The 19,816-nt window shown below is 34.9% G+C and overlaps 1 protein-coding gene across 2 annotated transcripts in view; it reads right to left on the minus strand.

Moving 5' to 3' along the window:
* VAPA (VAMP associated protein A) overlaps positions 1-19,816 on the minus strand; it is a 39,812-nt gene that overhangs the window by 14,616 nt on the left and 5,380 nt on the right. For both annotated transcript variants that reach the window (XM_002921720.4, XM_002921721.4), the window contains exons 2-4: positions 6,226-6,378; positions 2,390-2,493; positions 1,822-1,902 (exon numbers count right to left, since the gene is read on the minus strand). In XM_002921720.4, the coding sequence (XP_002921766.1) occupies positions 1,822-1,902; positions 2,390-2,493; positions 6,226-6,378 (338 nt within the window). The remainder of the gene's footprint in view (positions 1-1,821; positions 1,903-2,389; positions 2,494-6,225; positions 6,379-19,816) is intronic.

Raw genomic sequence — 19,816 nt, forward strand, 5'->3', positions numbered from 1 at the left:
GGTGTGTCTAATATATATGTGTGTGTGTGTGTGNCAGCACTGTTTACAACAATCAAGACGTGGAAACAGCCTAAGTGGCCACTGACCAACGAATGAATACAGAAGTTGTGGTGTGTCTAATATATATGTGTGTGTGTGTGTGTGTGTGTGTGTGTGTATAAAAAGAAGATGGAGTATTACTCAGCCACCAAAAAGAAGGAAATCCTGCCATGTGTGACAATATGGATGGACACCAAGGGCACACTATGCTAAGTGAAGTAAGTCAAAGAAAGACAAATACTGCATGATCTCACTTATATGTGGAATCTAAAAAACAAAAAATTAAAAACAAACCTATGGAAATGACCAGATTTGTGGTTACCAGACGCAAGGGAAGAATATGCGGGAACTGGTTAAAGGTGGTCAAGAGGTATAATACTTCCAATTATGATGCAAATTAAGTCCTGGGGATATAATGTACAACATGATGACTATAGCTAACACAGGTGTATGGTGTATTTGAAAGTTAAAACAGTAAATTCTAAGAGTTCTCAGCACAAGGAGAAAAACATTTTTTCCTTTTTTTGTATCTAAATGGCATAATGGATGTTAACTAAACTTACGGTAATCATTTTACAATATATGTATGTTAAACCATTACGTTGTACACCTTGAACTTAATACAGTGCTGTATGTCAACTATATCTCAATAAAACTGGAAAAAAATAAAAATATAGTTGACCAAGACAACATGCAATTACATTTTCTCAGTTCCAACAGTAAGAGTTATGCAAGCTATTAGCTTTCTGGCAGCATAGGCAAAAGAGAAAGTAAACTCCAAATGGGAAGCATCAACATGCCAGTGAACCCTCACTTTCCAGTAAGAATATATGTGTTCATGTTTGTTTGTTTGTTTGTTTTTTTGGCAAATATCTCAACATCCCTTTAAAAGGGCATTAAAAGACACAATAAATAATTACCACTCAGGGACTCTTTCATTTCAGCTTATCCTAAGAGAGTAATAATAATAGAGTCCAGGTACTTATCTAATCTGCAAATTTCCTTTTCAATAGGGCAAATGACTTCCAGATTAAGACAAAAGTCATGACAGACTGTAATCTAACTGTACTCGCCATTTCTATTTACCTGTATTTTACATATCAAGTTACCAAAAGAAAAAACCTACTTAGCCTTTTCAAGTCCCTCCAACAAACCATAGAAAAAGATTAAAATCTGCATTTCAGAAGAATACAGGGAAAGTGGTAACTCATTCTATACATTCACTGACAACTTTCTAAGCTATACACATATACTCCTCTGTCCTCCAAATTGTATTTTACTCACACTAATCAAAATGCAACATAAAAATTATTTACTAAGAAATAAAATCAGATGGATTCTGACCAAAATCAACAGTGAACAAAATACCTGGGAATAGCCAAACTTAGAATAAACTGCACGTCCATGTAAATTAAATCTTTTATCCCCAGGCTGCTAGTATACAGTTGTCAAAAGGTGGTTTATGTCTATTACTTAATTATATTTATGCAGATGTGTGTCTCATTCTAAAGAACTTGATTTTAAAAAGTGGCAATGGGAGAAGTAATGATTCTTCTCCATCATGAAGATTGTAGATCTAGAAGTATTTTCTTTCGAGTGGACAAAATGTTCTAAAATGAAAGACGCATATCAAGGTTTTTTTTTAAACCTAAATAAGCACTAAGTATTAAAATGTAGAATAGCATCATCACACAACCCAAAATGGCCAAAAACAGAAGCAAAATTAATCTCAAAGTATATGAGAACTTAATAGCTTCCATCTTCTCACATTTTCCTACTTACCAATTTATCATTTTCATTGGGCATTTCAAATACACATCTCAATTTAGAATCCATTAATTCATCAGGTTTTGCCTCTTTCCACTAAAAACAAACAAAACCAACATGAGACAGAGAAAGTATGATTGTGACAAATAGGTTTCACACCTCACGGGATAAGTAACAGGTTTTACCTCAGGGGACACTGTAGCTGTTCAGAGCAGGAGTGGAGTCTGTGGCTCAGCCAGGACTCAGTGCAGCACTCCATACTGATCAAGCTGCCACTGTTATCTGGCAATACCACAGAACTTTGTATATAACCCTCAAGAAACCTACTATCACCATCTGTTAAAATCACATTGACATCTCTAGAGATTGAAGGACTTTCTTCCTAATAGTAGCATTTCTAAACTGTTTCTAAGAAATACTATTTCAAAATTCTTTCATTCTTGAAGTCAGGATTACCTAAGTGTAATTAACAGATTTACATATTTTTTAAATTAAAAATTATCTTTCTCAAATAAAAACTATACAAACCCCACGGTTTAAACAACATCCCGCAAAATAAATTCTATTCCACTTCTATACTTACCACAGCTTCCATATCTGAAGTGTTTGGTGGAGCAAAAATTGTCTGTACCATAAACTTGTGTTTACTCTTCTCATTGGGGTCATAGTCGAAAGGCTGTAACATTACTAAATAAGAAGAAAGGACACATTACTTTGTGTCTTCTGCACCTGCTTGCTTATTATTCCTATTTTATTCACTAATATGCAAATTTAAAGAAAACCAGGAAGGGTTCAAGAAACCTAATACTAGGGGCATCTGGGTGGCTCAGTCGTTAAGCGTCTGCCTTCGGCTCAGGACGTGATCCCAGCGTTCTAGGATTAAGCCCCGCATCAGGCTTCTCCGCTGGGAACCTGCTTCTTCCTCTACCACTCCCCCTGTTTGTGTTCCCTCTCTCGCTCTCTCTCTCTGTCAAATAAGTAAAATCTTAAAGAAAAAAAAAAAAAGAAAGAAAGAAACCTAATACTGGATTATTTACATTTAGGATCCAGAATCAACTTTATGGTTTCCAACTATTTTAACAACCCACAAAATATACAGCTACTTAAAAAATGAATATTAATCTATGATTATCCCCTCTAAATTTAAGTTTGGGCAAATTTTCAAAATGCTACCAACATTAACTATTACAACACCTATAAACTCAGATTAAAATCTTTAAGAGGATTTTTAGGGGTTCCTTATAATTAGAGGTGATGAGAAACTTTTATTCAATTTATATTACAAAGACTGTAAGAACAAATCTACAGTTACACAAAATATGTATATGCTATGGTATAAATTATTCCCCTGCTAACATGTAAATTATTTCTAAGATATATCTTTTATATATGTACATCAACACTTTCAAAAAGACAGGTACAATTAAGCAAATGTGAGAAATAGCAATTACATAAGAAAATCATATTTCTAAGGTGTATCTGAGATGTCAACTCCCATCGTGGCTAAAAAAGTTTTTAAACGGGCAAATACATAGCAGAAAAAAATGCACAGGATAAAATGCCTCAGAATCCAAATAAAGCACAGTAAATGTCCATTAATGCCCTTCACTGAGCAATCACTGTAGGCTCATCAGTAGGGACTGAATAAAAAGAAAACTTAAAACATGGTTGTGACTTTATGACAGTTACATTCTAAGTTATTGCAGACCATAAAATAAAAAATCTTAAAAATATATATAAATATGTCAAACTGAAAGAACCCAAAAAACTAAGTGCTAAAGAGAGAAAGGAAAAAAAGAAATGAGTATGCAGGACAGAGTCAATCAAGGAAAAGCTGCTAGAGAAGGAAGCACACTTTGAATGGCTCCTTATAAGGAAAGGCAATACACTAAAAACTGAAGAGCCAAATTCTAATTGGAGAAGAATCTGAGGGTGTGCTACGTAAACAGGTGTGTCTGTAGTTTTTAGTATGTCAGATGTTCAACAAAAGGGGTTTACGGGAGACAAAGTGTTTCGAAAAGTACAGGTTGACCCCTGAACAACAAAGGGACTGGGGGTGCCAACCCCCCATGCAGCTGAAAATCCGCACATAACTTTTGGTTCCCCAAAAACTTAAGTACTAATAGCCTACTGCTGACCAGAAGCCTTACCAATAACATAAACCATGGATTAACACAGATGTTCTATGCTGTATGTATTATGTACTACATTCTTACAATAAAGTAAGCTAGCGAAAAGAAAATGTTATTAAGAAAATCATAAGATGGGTACCTGGGTGGCTCACCACCCAGGTTGGCTGTCCAACTCTTGATTTTGGCTCAGGTGTGATCTCAGGGTCATGAGATCAAGCCTCGCGTCGGACTCCAGGCTCAACAGGGAGTCTGCTTCTCTCCCTCTGCCCCCCTCCGGGCTCACACGCACGCTCTCTCAAATAAATAAATCTTAAAAAAAAAAAAAAATCATAAGAGAAAGGTGCCTGGGTGGCTCAGTTGGTTGAGCATCTTGGTTTCAGCTGAGGTTTCAGATCAAGTCTGGCATTGGGCTCTGCATTCAGCGGGGAGTCTGCTTGAGATTCTCTCCCTCCCCTGCTCAGGCACTCTCTTTCAAATAAATAAATCAATCTTAAAAAAAAATAAGAAAGAGAGAGATAGAGAGAGGCACCCGGGTGGCTCAATCAGTTAAGCGTCTGCCTTCGGCTCAGGTCATGATCCCAGGGTCCTGAGATGGAGTCCCACTTCGAGTTCCCTGCTCAGTGGGGAGTCTGCTTTTCCCTCTCTCTCTGCCCCTCTCCCAGCCCTGCTTGTACATGCGTGGTCTCTCTCTCTCTCAAATAAATAAACTCTTTAAAAAATTTAAAAAAATGAAAATAAATCTAAAACATCATAAGAGAAAATACACTGACAGTACCATACTGTCTTTATCGAAAAAAACCCACATGTAAGTGAACCTGCGCAAACAAACTTTTCTTAAGAAATAATAATACAATAAAACTTCAGCAATTTAGAAGCCTCCAAGAAACAGCCATTCTGAATAGTTTTACAGATTCCTAAAGATAAAACTAGATCCACCAAAAATGTTTTTAACCACATGGATAGAAATAATTCTATTTTCTTCCAATTTAGCTAAAAGGCTTAAAGATTTAGAGAGCAACTTCCAGAATGTGTGTATCATTGCTTTATCTTCTTTCCTATCTATCTTTCCCATGAACTTGGACAAACACAAACACATTCCTCCCAAGCCACCATATCACAAGACTCACTAAAAACATCTCTTCTAGGGCCTACTAGCTCTGCGTTTTTGGCTATACCTACTAAAGGACGATTCAGTGTTGCAGAGAACTCTACAGTAAGTCCCTCGCTACCTTTGCAGTCAAGTTCTATTCTAAGTACTCTACGTGGGCTTGCTGTAGGCTCTCACTCTTTGTATAATTTGGTGTTTTTAATCTGCTGTGGATTTAAAAGCCAGGAAAACGATACAGAGTTAGTATCTTAGGAATACTTATCAGGATCACCCAGGCATGTTTTGTTTTTTAAAAACATATACATGGCTAGGCCATGCCCCTAGAGATTCTGAGCTGAGAGAGGTCCATGTGTGTTTCTGCTCCACCAATTATCATGACATACAGTGAGTGGGAGGTGAGAACTACTGCTAGAAAGTAAGAGTAAATGGTCTCTGTGTGAAGCCTAAGAGGTTCTCCTATAATTAAGATACGTTCTCATACTTGCTTCCTATTTCTCAGCTATGTCAGATAATATTGTTAAGGAGTACTGTTCTGGGAAGTCTGACAGGAGAAAGGAAGTTTACAGAGGGCATTAACTATGGCAACAGCACAGACTCCACAGCAGGAGTAAGCAATCCATGGGTGGAGGGAACCAAGCATATTCCTTGGACTACAAGTAAACACAAAAGAGAGCCAAAAAATTAAACTTTGGCATTTATAATGAAAGGTAAAAACATTCATCTAATTTGATACAATCAGCAAAAAAGAGGCATGGTACATTTTTAAGCAAGACTTAGAATAATACTTGTATAGCTGCATGCAACATGTGACAATAGCTAGGGATCTAAAAAGAATGATCAATCATAAAAATGATGTAATATTTCAGAGATAAAATAGTAAGGGCAAAGAATGTGATACTGAGCAGTAGAAATAAAGGATAAGTAAAAATTTTAAAATGACAATTATTGCTTATAAATTGACCACAGACACCCTCATCCACAAGATAAGGGTGAGAAATGTTCTGCAACAGTTGGCATATAGTAAGAGATAACAGAAGGACATGACTAAAGGCAAGCCAGAATAACTTAAAAACTATCTCCCTCCCTCCAGATGAAACCCAGTTAATTAAAACCAAATTCAACATAACCATAAAAACGTCAGAATACAATACTGCTCAAATTCAGAACATGATTTGCTACCTGAAACAGTCACAGTCAATCCCGGGTCAATAATTCCACTGTTGGGCCTCACACAGTACCGACGAGGTGCTGTAGTCTTCACTTTGAAACAGACTTTTCTATCAGATGGATTTCGCAACTTAAGATTTGTAGTGACTACATCTGTGAAGGGGCCTGTAAGGTTTAAAAAACAAAAACAGAAAAAAACGTTCACTGGATTCACATATATAAAGCAGAATTCAAAACCGAATGTAATCAATTTTAAAGTATATATTGAAGTCTGTGCACCTAACTATATCAAAAAACTAGCAGTACTTTTTTCCAGGTGGTAGACTTACAAATAACTTTTTTTTTCATTCCTTACTATATTTTACAAAATTTCTATATGAACATGTATTATTTCTATCAAATAAAAAGTATTTCCAAAGTTTTCATTTATGAAATAAGCCCACAATTATATTCTTACAGTGTGCTCTTAAACCACATTATTAAAAAGATGGTTTTTCCAGTGGTCTGCAAACCAGTGCCAAGTCTTCAAATCCATTTTGCCAAGCAAACTGCAAAAATCCCTGCATCTGAAGATACTACGTCAAATGACAACAGTGCTTTTGCTTCACTTCTCAATTAGGTTTGATTCATTTACTCATTCGTTCATTTCCTCAAATATCTGTTAAGTGTTTATTATGAGCACTAGGTCAAATGCTCTAGATACAAAGTTTCTAAAGCTTTGGTGATATACCCAAACATGAGATTCCAAGACAAAGAACCCAGAAAGGTAATCCACTCCTACCTGAGTTAAGTTAGTCCTAAACTAGTATAACCTCATTTTTTTAAAAAGAGGGTAAAAGAAAGATTATAGCCATTTTTTATCTTGGCTGAAGAAAAGCCTGTAAGACATTATATAAATTAAATTAGACAAAAAAATGAATACCTTTTACATTGGGCACAAAAGATAAACTTAAAAGTATGTCCCAAGAAGCAGCAATAACTGCACATTCCTAACTAACCCAAAACCAATTTTAAATGGCTTTCAAAGCAATCAGTTTTAAGTTATATTTTTTAAAAAGCAGAAATGGTGAAATCAGAGACAACTATTATAGAGACTACCTTTATTTAAATAAACAAAAATGAGCATATCTATAAGCAACCTTATAGTATGGAGCCCAGAATGAGAAAATTCTTCAACTCCAGCAGATAGTTTCCCATTTAGTTGAATATTGGAAAACCATCTAAGACAAAGATTTGAAGGGGAACAACAAATAGTCAAATGAAAAGAGGCATTAGGAAGAGTGCAGAAGATGAAAACAGATCTACCTAATGCGACCAGAGGAAAACAGACTTCAAGTTAAGGCCATAAAAGGTACTTATTTCAAGCCCTAAGGAGTGAAATGATCTTACCTTACACTTAAATTTTAAGTTGTAAAACATTTTCTAACAAAGATTTGGAACTCTTAAGAGGGAGAAGACAGAAATAAGAAAACATTAGTAGAAAACATAGAGGGAGAGAAACAGCTACGAAAAAAAATTAATGAAAAATAGCTATTTAAATCAACAGGTATGCATGTGTTTTTTTTAAAGTATATATACAAAGTATGATCTTTTGAACAGCTTGCTTTAATTATACGGTAACATTAATCCCTCAATTTGCATATTATTTTACCCCCTTTACTTCTTCAATCCCAAATACTTACATTTTTCAACAAGCAGCTAATTAACAACTCCACCATATACTAGCATAAGAGAGGTAAAGAGTAATATTGCAATCTGTCCATTTTGCACTTGAACCCACAATTATCATTGGCTACAGACACATTTTAAACTACTGATGACACTAGGAGTCTTAAAAGATATAACATTTCATTTCTTAACTTTCTCAAAATTCATAAATTACTACAGATATTTATTTGAGAATGTATAAATTTTTACAGGACTATTTCAAATAGAACTCTAACATTAGCAGCAATCATGGATTAAAAAAACAATTTCTTAGCAACATGACAAAAGAAACCTTTCACAGAACTTTAATTTTGAACAATCCTATTTTTTATAACATACTTACGTAAGATTTTTTTTAATTCAATTTTTTAAATCACCTCAATTTTAGAGGAAAATACCAATTTTCCAAAATAAGGTAAAATAACGGACTTTTAAAAGTGATTCAGAAAATGACTATATGTCAATTTTCATCAACATATGAATTCTGAAAGAGTATTAAAATGTATATTGCTTATAAATCCTTAATAATAGATTGTGGTTGTGAAACAAAAATGCAAACTATGTAAAGATAAAGATAATATGTCTAAAGAAAAATGCCACCAATTTGAAACAAGTTGTTAAATGAAGGTATTAACCTTATAGTAATATGTGAAAATACCCACCTAACAAGTGAACAATCCCACCTAACACTGATTTTGAATTTTTCTGTTCCATTGTGTCCCTCTACCTGAGCATCTCAGTAAGAGCTGCTCTCCCAGGGGACAGCTCAGAGTCTGAGCCCATTTTCCAGGTTAAAATGGAAACTCAGCAAGTACTGATGAACATTAGCATAAGAATAACCAGATTTAATTGTTCTAAGAAGTCATGGAGAAAAACATCTGATCCACTTTTGTGGGTCACAGAACCCTTTGAGAATCTGATGAAAGCTATATACTACAGCCCAAATGACACAGTCAAATATTCACAAAAAATTTACGTGGAATTTGGGGAGGAGGGGGTAAGGGTGAGATAGAGAGATTAGGGCAGGTGGGGGGAGGGGGGAAATGAAGGCTTTGTGAAGAGACAATTCATAAACAAGAGTTTTTCAGAACCTGGACAACAAAAGAAGCCTGGGCAAACACTGTTTCCACCACCATGGGCAGCATTTTACAGCAAAATGTACACAGTTCTTTGATTTTATCTGATCAAGTTTTATACAGAAGGGAGTAGAGAATGTGCCTTTAAGAGCTCTTTAGCAAGAATTTGGGTGGGAGGGACACCTGGGTGGCTCAGCCCTTAAGTGTCTGCCTTTGGCTCAGGTCATGATCCCAGAGTCCTGGGATCAAGCCCTGCATGGGGCTCCCTGCTCTGCGGGAAGCCTGCTTCTCCCTCTCACATTCCCCTTGCTTGTGTTCCCTCTCTGTCTCTGTCAAATAAATAAATAAAATCTTTATAAAAAAAAAGAATTTGGGTGGGAAAGGGAAGAACGGGTTGTCAAGGGGTGATCTGAAATTTTCTGCGCCATTAAGCTAGTGCTTAATAAGTAATAATAAAGAAATTTCCAACCAAGGGGGGAAAAAAGCTACCATATCATAGATCCCTGAACCCTCCACGTTAAAAAGACCTGGTGAAATCTACCTTTACAGACCCTCAAAAATAGAGGAAAAGTTATATAATTTATTGAAAGCACCACAACCAAATCCTAAAAACCCCTCACAGGTATTTCTGTCTGACAGGATTGAGTGAGCGATGCTACTGGGGGGGAGGAATGAACAGAATGTTAGACACAACGCAATGCCTGGGCAGTCCCATACAAAAAAGTATCGCGCCTTCATCCTATGGAATTTTCAAATACCCCTCCCAGAAATTTCATACTGGTAAAAATCTCTTTTCCAGAAATATTATCTATTGTGTAGAAAAGGAAAAATCTGTTCTTTCCTCCAAAACTTGAAAAGGTAAGTTTACCATTACAGAAAATTATCCTACCAAAGCAATGCTACTACTCATGATACTTGAATCACAACATACTTACATCAGCAGACATTTGTAGGTGACACACACAATTCTACCCATATGCATAAATTTTCTTATTTTGCTCTTATTTCAAAACGCTAAAGAAAACCAGTCAGCCCTATTCAGATAAATGTTGTGTTCACCTAAATCCAAACTTATTTGTTATTAGGAAGGTTACAAGTATCTGGCTACTTCATCCCCTCTTGTTAAAGTCATGCCCAAACATTTACACTGAAATGCTTATTTCATTATAAATTTCCTTTTTACTTCTCCTTTATGTTATAATTAGGACATTATATTAAAATTTTAAATTTGTATGGTGGTAGGCAATGTTATACATGAATTTCATTTTGAATGGTAAAATGGGCATTAAACAATATAAAATATAAAAATGGGATATCCTGTCCAATAGGGTTAAAAACCACTGCATTATATCAGATGTCCTGCTTGACTAACTGAAAACTTACCTTTTGCAAAGCTCAGGGTGTTAAGCCATTAAGAAAAACAAGTAAATGATAACCATACAGTACAAGGATCAACTTTGCAAGGAATGATATAGTAACTGGGAGGGTACGAAGAAGGTTTTTAGAACAACAGCCAAGTTCTAGTTCTTGTCCTAGGCAGTGATTACATGGATATTAAACTTTCTGGTAATTCTATAAACCGTACATATTTTTCATTTATGCAAAACAATATTTTTTTTTAGAAAAGCTGATCCTTGATGTAACCTAAAAAAAAAGACCTGAAAAAAAAGTGAAAAGCAGTTTTGATGAGAAAGTAAACATCTGAAGCAATTTACATAAAAAACAAGTACTTTTTGAGGAGTTCCAAAATTTAATCCCTCTACTTGAGGAAAATCCTGTCAATTGTCTAATGTAAATGCTTAGTTTAACATTTAGAAACAATCACTGAAACAGTCCATTTTAAGATTACGTAATAGCATACCAGTCACCAGTCACAGCTGCCATTTCATACATACTTCCTAGGTTAGAAATTTCACTGTTTATATGTAATAGTATTCCATATAAAACAAGAAAATTCCACAGGGTACAGGTTACATTTACTTGTACTCATCAACTGAACAAAAAAACTATAACCAGAAGAACCCTACCTTTTATAATTACATGGTTTGTCTCCTCCTTTAGCCTCATTTTTAAACAGCCGTAACATTTCCTGTCACTAAGTTTTGTGTCCTAATTCCAGCTACAATTGAATTGCTATTGCCAGTAAGCCAAAATCCCATGCCCTGCCGCAAATTCTAAAAATCAGAAATGTAACAGACACAAATATGGCATCTGTGTAAAAAAAGTTTGGACATAAATTTGAAGAAAACTGCAACCTAAAACTTCAAAAATGTAGTAAAAGTTTAGGGCAGCTCACCAAGAAGGATATCCCAAGTGGGACTGGTCTGCCTCCTTTACCTAAAAATATTCTTCCTGCATGAAGCATGCTTTATAGTAAGGCTGTATACCTAAAATGCTAGCATGCAGAACAATGATTTCCTTTTAAAAGTGGGACCCATATTCTCCAAATCCCCAATCTTAAGAAGAACCCCATTATGCTTAAAACAGCTAAACGTGAACTACTCTGACTAAACAAACTTTTTAAATGTTGTCATCCATCTATATTTTGATATGAATTGCCACTGAAGTTTTCTTGGAATGCCAAGGTGAATTTAGTTGCAAAGAAAACTGAGTTGGGGGAGAGAATAGAAGACAGCAGTTGGCTTGGCTTTTCCCCCAACATTTTATTGCAAATTTTCATACAAAGAAACTGAAATCATTGTATACAATCATATATCCATCACCGAGATTCAACAATTAACATTTTGTTGTATTTACTCTGAGACTATCAATCTATTTATCCATCTCTCTGTCCACCCATCCATCTTATTTTTGACGCAAAGTAAATTAAAGACATCAGGACACCCACTCCTAAACACCCCACTAGAGAATCAAACACCCACTCTAGAGAATCAAATTTTAATTCAGGATAAGCAGTAATATATAGCATACAGCATTTCAGAAACAGAAAAGTCCTCTGAGATGCAGTTTAAGAACAGGCAATGTACATGAACATTAATTCATGAACTCTGTGACACCCATTTAGGCTAGCTACTTCCAGGCCTGTTTGTAGATAATTCTCTATGGGTCTCTAGCATTTCTGCATGTTTTCAAAGTGGAGGCACTGGGACTTTCATCCAGACTATCTTGTTAAGGATGTAAAGAATGAACAGTGTGGAAAACAATGCCTCCCTCCTGAGGAGAGAGCAGGCCTTTTACTGCCCTGTATAATAAAGGTAAGGTCTTCCTCTAGGAAAAAAAGGTCAGGTAAGTTTCCATGCGACCCATTAGCAAAGACTCAGATTCCCTACACTCAACGGCTTCTCAGCTATTACGCAAACCCACTATGTGAGTAGCATCTGCCCGAATTGAACCCCTGTGTGTTGCCCTTTGAGGGGGCAAAGGAAATCAACTCAAATATGAAGCTCATGTTACATGCACTGTCATGAATAATAAAGTCCTTTGTCTCTAAACCCAGAAATCTCCTATCTTCTACCAATATTCGTAAAATTGTAGTACACACAATTTTCAGACCCTTCAGTTCTTAACAAGGTCTTTCTGAGTTCTTGGCTATGATGAACAGTCTCAGTTAGTGACCTCCAAATAATTAATAGACAGTGCAATGAACCAAAGCATGAATCTTGGAGGAGAAACATGGCTGACCACAGAATTCACACAGCACATAATCTATGCCTCTTCTCACGGCACCTCTCTCACTTTATTATTTACGTAGATGTCTTATCTCATCCAACTAAACTATAAGCTCCCTAAGAAGAAACAGTCAATTCATTCCTGAGTGAACTGGAGTAATTAACACAGACCGTAAGTCATAATAGCTGCTTAATACTTATTTGTTGGCTAAATACGCACTGGAAGTATGGTTGAATAGTCACGTGGATTCTTTTTAATTAACATGTAACAAAATAAAAATATCAGAAATATGCATGCTTTGTTTCAAATGCTGTAATTCTAGATCTTAAGTCATTTAGGTGAACGATTACATTTTTACTCCTTCATCCTACCTTTACTGAAACAGAATAGGTAAAAATCCTAAAGAGGAAGGCTGGATGCTCAGCTCAAATACCTTAAGTAATGCAACTGTAGCAAACCAGGTGATGACTACACACCATTGTTTCCACAGGTTTTAGCAAATTAACAGATCACTGATCACACAGTTCTCCAGTTACAGAAAAATTTTGCATGTTGAATATATACTGTATAGTATACAGAATATCTACTAAGATTCTCCACAATAATAGTAGCATGGCAGTAGCAATAACAATAAAAATAGTGCTAACAAGACAAGTTTTTGTAACAGCTAGGCTTTTAGGGCACTGTGTGTCAAGAACTTTGCATGAATTATATCCCTCATAACAAGCCTACGAGGTAGACACTGTATTATCCCCATTTTACAGGTAACTCAACTCAGACTCGGAGAAGTTAAAACACTTGTCCAAGGCCATAAACTACAAAGCAATGGAAGGAGGAAGTCAAACCAGGTGAGACACCAGAGCTTGAACTCTCATAAATTCTATAGGTATTTTATGCGAACTACCTAGCTACAGTTGTTTCCAATTCATAAGCATTCCAGGTAGATTTCTACAGCAATAAGCCATGAAACTGCAGTCAAATCATTAACATATGAAAAAGATTTTTAAATGGACATTGTATTTCCCTTGGTCCCATACACAAGTCAACTGAATATTTCCTGAAATAAGTATCATAAACACTAAGAAATATCTTATATTTTACATCCAAGCCCTAAAACATTTTCATTAGAATTTTAATAATGAAGTCACCTTAATTTATTTGTTTTTTATTTTTTCCAAATACACTGAAATCTCAGACTTGAATATAAGGTCCATGAAGACTTTGTCTTTGGTTCTGTTCTCTACTGTATCCCCAGCAGCTATAAAAATCTCTGGCAAAGCAGGTAGTGAAAAATATTACATTGTACAAATATATTTGTACAAATAAACAGAGTACTACTTTCTGGAAAATAAAAATGAGTCAATTATATTCAAGCTTTTAAAAATACTAAACATTATCTTGTTATAAAATTTCACTAGCATTAATTATAAAAATATGGATTCTGACATTAACAATGTATCATGAATACATGATCAGAATGCAGATGAAAAATCACCAAAATCCACTTAATACAGTATCATGTAGTCATTCAAAAAAAAAAAAAAAAAGAAGAACAAAAACACAATTTTTCCCATTTAGAATGGGGCTGAAAGTCGTAGTTAAAAGAAATTACCGATAGGCAGGAACCCTATTTTTTCTGTACCACTTCCAAACAATGTAGTAGTGTTTTGATTATATAAATACTCATTCATTACCTTCACATGTAACAGCACCTAGGTCAAAAGTCAAAACTTCTATTCTCTTAATTCCTTTGGAAGCCTTTTGGAGAGGGAGGGGCTAGTACTGTTATTGATGGTGCACTATGACTTTTGTAAGGCAGCATGCTGAATTAGAGGCTTCAAATCTAAAACCATTAGCTAGGTGAGTGACCTTGAGCAAATCACTTGACTTCTCCAGGGCAGTCTAACCCCACACATTTTAGCATCAGTAGATAGAATGACCTCCAAGGCTCCTCTGGGCTCTAAAATCACGAGACATCATGATCAACTTCACTTGCTTATGGCTTAATCAAAGAATATCTTCTACTCTATGGCAAGATGGCAGACAATTCAATCCTAAATTTTCACAGCTTTATTAGCATTTTGTATAAAGTTATCATAAACATCTTAAAAGTGCTTTTTCAGACCTTTTGATGCATAGGCTGCTCATTCTGACCTAAACAGTCCCAGTGACAGTCTTGAAAACATGAGGGACAGAATAAACAATAAATTGTCTTTTCACAGAAATGGAACATTCCGATTTGTCACTTTATATAAATTACAACTTTCCATTGTGTAACCTTCTACTGAAGAAAAATAAGATGTACACACACCTAAAAAATTATCTGAAAGAGAACATTTCCATTCAAGGCTAAACATGAAGGATGCTTGATACTTAACATCTTTGTTAAAATAGAAGTGGCTCCATACTTTAAGACTTTAGATAACTTTATAAAATCTAGATAAGTAAGATGGTAGGAAATAAAAGGAAAATGGATATTTGGGGAGAAACAGAAATAAAAGTTTTTAGCACCATTTACAGATCTAAAACTTGTTAGATGAGAAGCAAAATATTCATAACATGAGAAAATGATCACAATAATATTAAGAAAAATACAGGATGTAGGTATGTAGAATTATACACAAAAAACATAAAAAGAAATACACCAAATGTTAGCAGTCATTATTTCTAGATGTAACATTGAGTAATTTTTATTTGCTTTACACTTTTCCAACCTTTTTCAATTCTCTACATTAAGCATTCCATGCTTAGTGTCGAGAATTTTATTATCAGAAGGACTTTTAAACATGTATACATATTAGCCTAATTTGTTCATAAAGCCTTTTATTTGCAAAGCGCTGGGGGGAAAACTGGAAGATTCAGAAAAACACATCTTCTGAAGATTTTATTGTTAGTGAAGTTTTTGGCAGTGGGACAGTACTCAGAAAACAAGACCAAGTGATTCGTCTTCTCCAATGTTATAAAAGCAAATTTGGTTTTATAGAGAAAACAACTAAGGGGAAACAAAGATACCCTATACCTTTAAAGGTATGGCAGTCACTCCAATTCATGTCAGATTATCCAAGTACTAAAGCAAATACATATAAATGGATATATATGGATGGATGAATATATACGGAAGTACACAGCTACAAAATAAATGCTGTCAAAATATAGGCCCATAAGAAACCTATCAAATTATACTGCAAGCTAAGTATTTTAAAGTCCTCTCATGTTAACAATTCTTTTTTAATTAACAGCTCTATTTTTAAAACTGGTAACTGAATTCTTAAAAAGCTAAAATACAGATTAACTAAACTCATTCATTTAAACCTGAATTTTGAAAAGAGTACAAAAATGTTCATGATTACTCTAGTTGTAGAGAACATTCCAAATGACAGTGAAAAGCAGCTAAGCAAACTATGGTATGTTAATGACAAGTCATCAAAAATATCTATGTGGATGTTTTTTCCATAAAAATATAAGACATTAATCTTCACTTTCCTGAAATGAAATGTGTGACAATCATAAGCTTTCACAAATTATGAAGTCCAATCTTGTTTAAGCAATGAATTTGTTATGAAGAACAAAATCATACTTAGGAGTTTATTATAAAGATACAAGGAGTCTCAATGACACAGGAAATGAAGTATAGCTGGCCTTAAAACAAGAGGCTGCAGGGCGCCTGGGTGGTTAGGTTGAGCACCCAACTCTTGGTTTCAGCTCAGGTCATGATCTCACGGATCCCATCGAGCCTGGCACCGGGTGCCCCACTCAGCAGGGAGTCTGGCTTGAGAGTCTCTCCCTCTGACCCCTCCCCCCACTCACGCACAGGCTCTCTCACTGGCTCTCTCTAAAATAAATAAAATCATTTAAAAAAAAAAAAAAGAGGCTTCATTCAAGAGAAACGGACTCCTGGGATTACAAGATCTCTGGCCAGCTTTTCTCCCCCTCTTCTCTCTCAACTAGTTGCTTCTGCTTACACATGGCACTCATCAGCCTACTTTAAAGACCTAAAGCCTATCACCTACCTATAAGCATACTTAAAGGGGCAGCATCAAAATTTTGGCTAGTCAGTCATGAGCATATATATTGGCTGGTGTTGGGTTAGGTACTCACCACTGAACCAATCAACACCGGGGGAAGAGGGATCCTAAAAATTTATCTGCAGGAGCCATTCTCAGAGATATAAATACCCCCAAACAAATCTACCACACTTCTCACAAGAGAACATCAACTGATGCCAGTAGGTGAGAGCCCCAAGAAACACCACTTTAATATACAATTATGATTTGTAATTTATTACGGGATAGCTATAAATTAGATTTACTTTCAGATGTACATGGTTTTCTATTTGTCTTTATATAACTTGATTTGTGAACTGTTACTTGGAGGCTGCAAACAGACTTGTTTTCTATTTACCTTCCTAAAACTTGCCTTATTATTAAAAAAAAAAAAAAAGACCTAAGACTGTAAAAGACTTTGATTATTAAAAATAAAAGGAATACAGGAAGAACAAATGGACACTTTGGGATCTAATCTTCCAAAGGTATCAAGGCTAACAAAAAAATAATTTTAAGTTTTCCTCTCTTATAAAAAGCAATGCATGTCCAATGTGAAGTCCTGGAAAACGCAGAAAAGTAAAAGTATAAAAACAAAAGACACCTAAATCCTAAAGCAGAGCTAACTGACTGTTAACATTTTCTTTCCAATCTTTCTTCCTGCACATATTACCAGAAACGGGCTCGTATCTATGCAACTTTTCAGTGAAGGCTGTTACCACTAATCAGCATCACTAAAACTGGGATAACCAGACACTATACCTGATATGACGAGATTCCATCCATGAAGTATTTTTACCAATATACTGAAACCTAAATTTAATCAAGCCTTCAAATCTAAAACCCAATTTACAGGAAACACATTTCACACACATCTAGAATATTAGNTGCTGAACAATAGAAGAAACCATCTTGATTTATAGGAGTGTGTAATGGGTCACATATAAAAACTATCAAACCAACAAATACATAGATAATTGCATGTCCCAATTTATACACTTGGGAGCAATTAAGGATAAAAAGAGAACGTATTGAGCTACATGTTTCTATAATTACATGGTAGGCTTAATCCTCTGTTATATCTTTGGGGATATGAGCTTGCAGCTGGCTTTGCCTTTTTTGGAAGGCAATAGGNCACTTGGGAGCAATTAAGGATAAAAAGAGAACGTACTGAGCTACATGTTTCTATAATTACATGGTAGGCTTAATCCTCTGTTATATCTTTGGGGATATGAGCTTGCAGCTGGCTTTGCCTTTTTTGGAAGGCAATAGGAGGGTGCCAGAAAGACCTTTTTGAAATATTTCCACCAGCCAGATCCTACAATGTGTAGAAATTCACTATGGTGTAGGTGCTCTTTTTGGAGGAAGTCTTGCTCTCTCCAGTGTGTAGTAATGGGACTTTTAAAAAATAAATATATTAAGTTGTGACCATTGTCACCTGAAATTTAGCATGTTGCTGACTTCTTTCTGGGGGATGAGGAATAGGAAGAGAATACTGTGAATTTACAAGGGAAGGAGTTCTGCAAGGAGAGATGATACATAAAGGAGAGCAGGAAGTTACTTGGAACTTTGCCTTCTTTCTTACAAGGTGGGAGACCAGTGTCTTGCTCTCCCAAGCATTCAGATTTTCTCATCACTAAAGACTCAGAGCCATGAGTGAAACTCTGGGGAGTGTAGAATCCAGCAGTTTCCATGTTCTAATTTTCTAAATTAGAAAAGTGCTGGAATGTGGGTTGTTGTATTGGACTGGAAAGTACATTCAGATACTGGCTGAAACAAATAGGGAATATGAATAGAGATGGAGAATTTATAACATGACACATTTTTAAAAATATGAATGCATATGGACAAAGACAAGATCATAACATGGGAAAGAGAAAGGGGTTAAGTTAGGGGTAATGTTTTGCTTTTTAAAAACCATTTATTATTTTTTTTACAGTGAAATAAAAAAATATCTATCTGAGGGATGCATAAGAATAACTGAAATTCTCAACAAACTCAGTTTTTAGAGGGAAAAATTGTATATATTAAATTCACTTATATAAAGGAGAAGGCAGATGAGAACTAAATTTTTCTCAATAAAATTTGATTCTTATTTTTACTGAACTACAAGAGTGTAAATCTGAAAAATCAAAAGACTTTCAGTACTGGTCATGATTTCTTATAAAAATACATAAACAAGTATATATTTTGGCAGATCTACTCCTGGAGTTCAATTTTATTTTGTAGAATTGTTTCTGATTTCCAAAATGTGGAACATGCTGTAGACCATGTCAGATATAATCTTGAAAATAGTCTGTATAAGTGTACAGAATTGTCTTCTCAAAATATAAGCATTTCCACCCACAATGAATGAGAATTCTGTTGCATTGTATTTTCAATGATTTTGATAGATGCATACATTGTAATATCTCATTGTTTTCATTTGCATTTCCTAATGAAAAATGATAGCATCTTTTTATATATTTGTTTGTTATATGTATACCTTCTTTGGTGAAGTATCTGCTCAGATCTTTGCCTGTTTTTAAATTTGGCTTTTTCTTTACTGTTCAGTTTTAAGAATTTGTGTGTGTGTGTGTAAAGTTATATATATATACACGTATGTAAAGTTTTATATATTTATATATACATACACATGCATATGAAGCTATATATATGCATTGCATATATTTATATTATATGTATTAGAAGTTTTATGTATATATATTTGGTTATAAGAGTTCTTTATGTATTTTGGGTATAAATCCTATATCAGATATATGTTTTGCAAATATTTTCATCCAATCTGCGGCTTGTTTTCTCATTCTCTTTACAGTGTCTTTGGCAGAGCAGACTTAAAATTTAAAAAAAAAAACATCAATTTTTTTTCTTTCATGGATCATGTTTTTGATATGTAACAGTCTCTTCACCAAACCCAGGGTGATGCAGATTTTCTCCTATGTTTTCTTCTAAAAGTTTTATCATTTTCCACTTAAAATTTAAAACTCTGAGCAATTTTGAGTTAATTTTTGTGTACAGTGTAGACTTGTAAATTTTTGACTTGAGCAACCAGGTGTATCATGATAGCATTTACTAAGATGGGAAAGACTGGGGGTAAGTCAGTTTTGGGATTGGAGGTTGGAATCAAAAAAGTTCAGGTGTGGACACATT

The sequence above is a fragment of the Ailuropoda melanoleuca genome, chromosome 14 (genome assembly GCF_002007445.2).
Source record: "Ailuropoda melanoleuca isolate Jingjing chromosome 14, ASM200744v2, whole genome shotgun sequence".
NCBI classification, from domain to species: domain Eukaryota; kingdom Metazoa; phylum Chordata; class Mammalia; order Carnivora; family Ursidae; genus Ailuropoda; species Ailuropoda melanoleuca.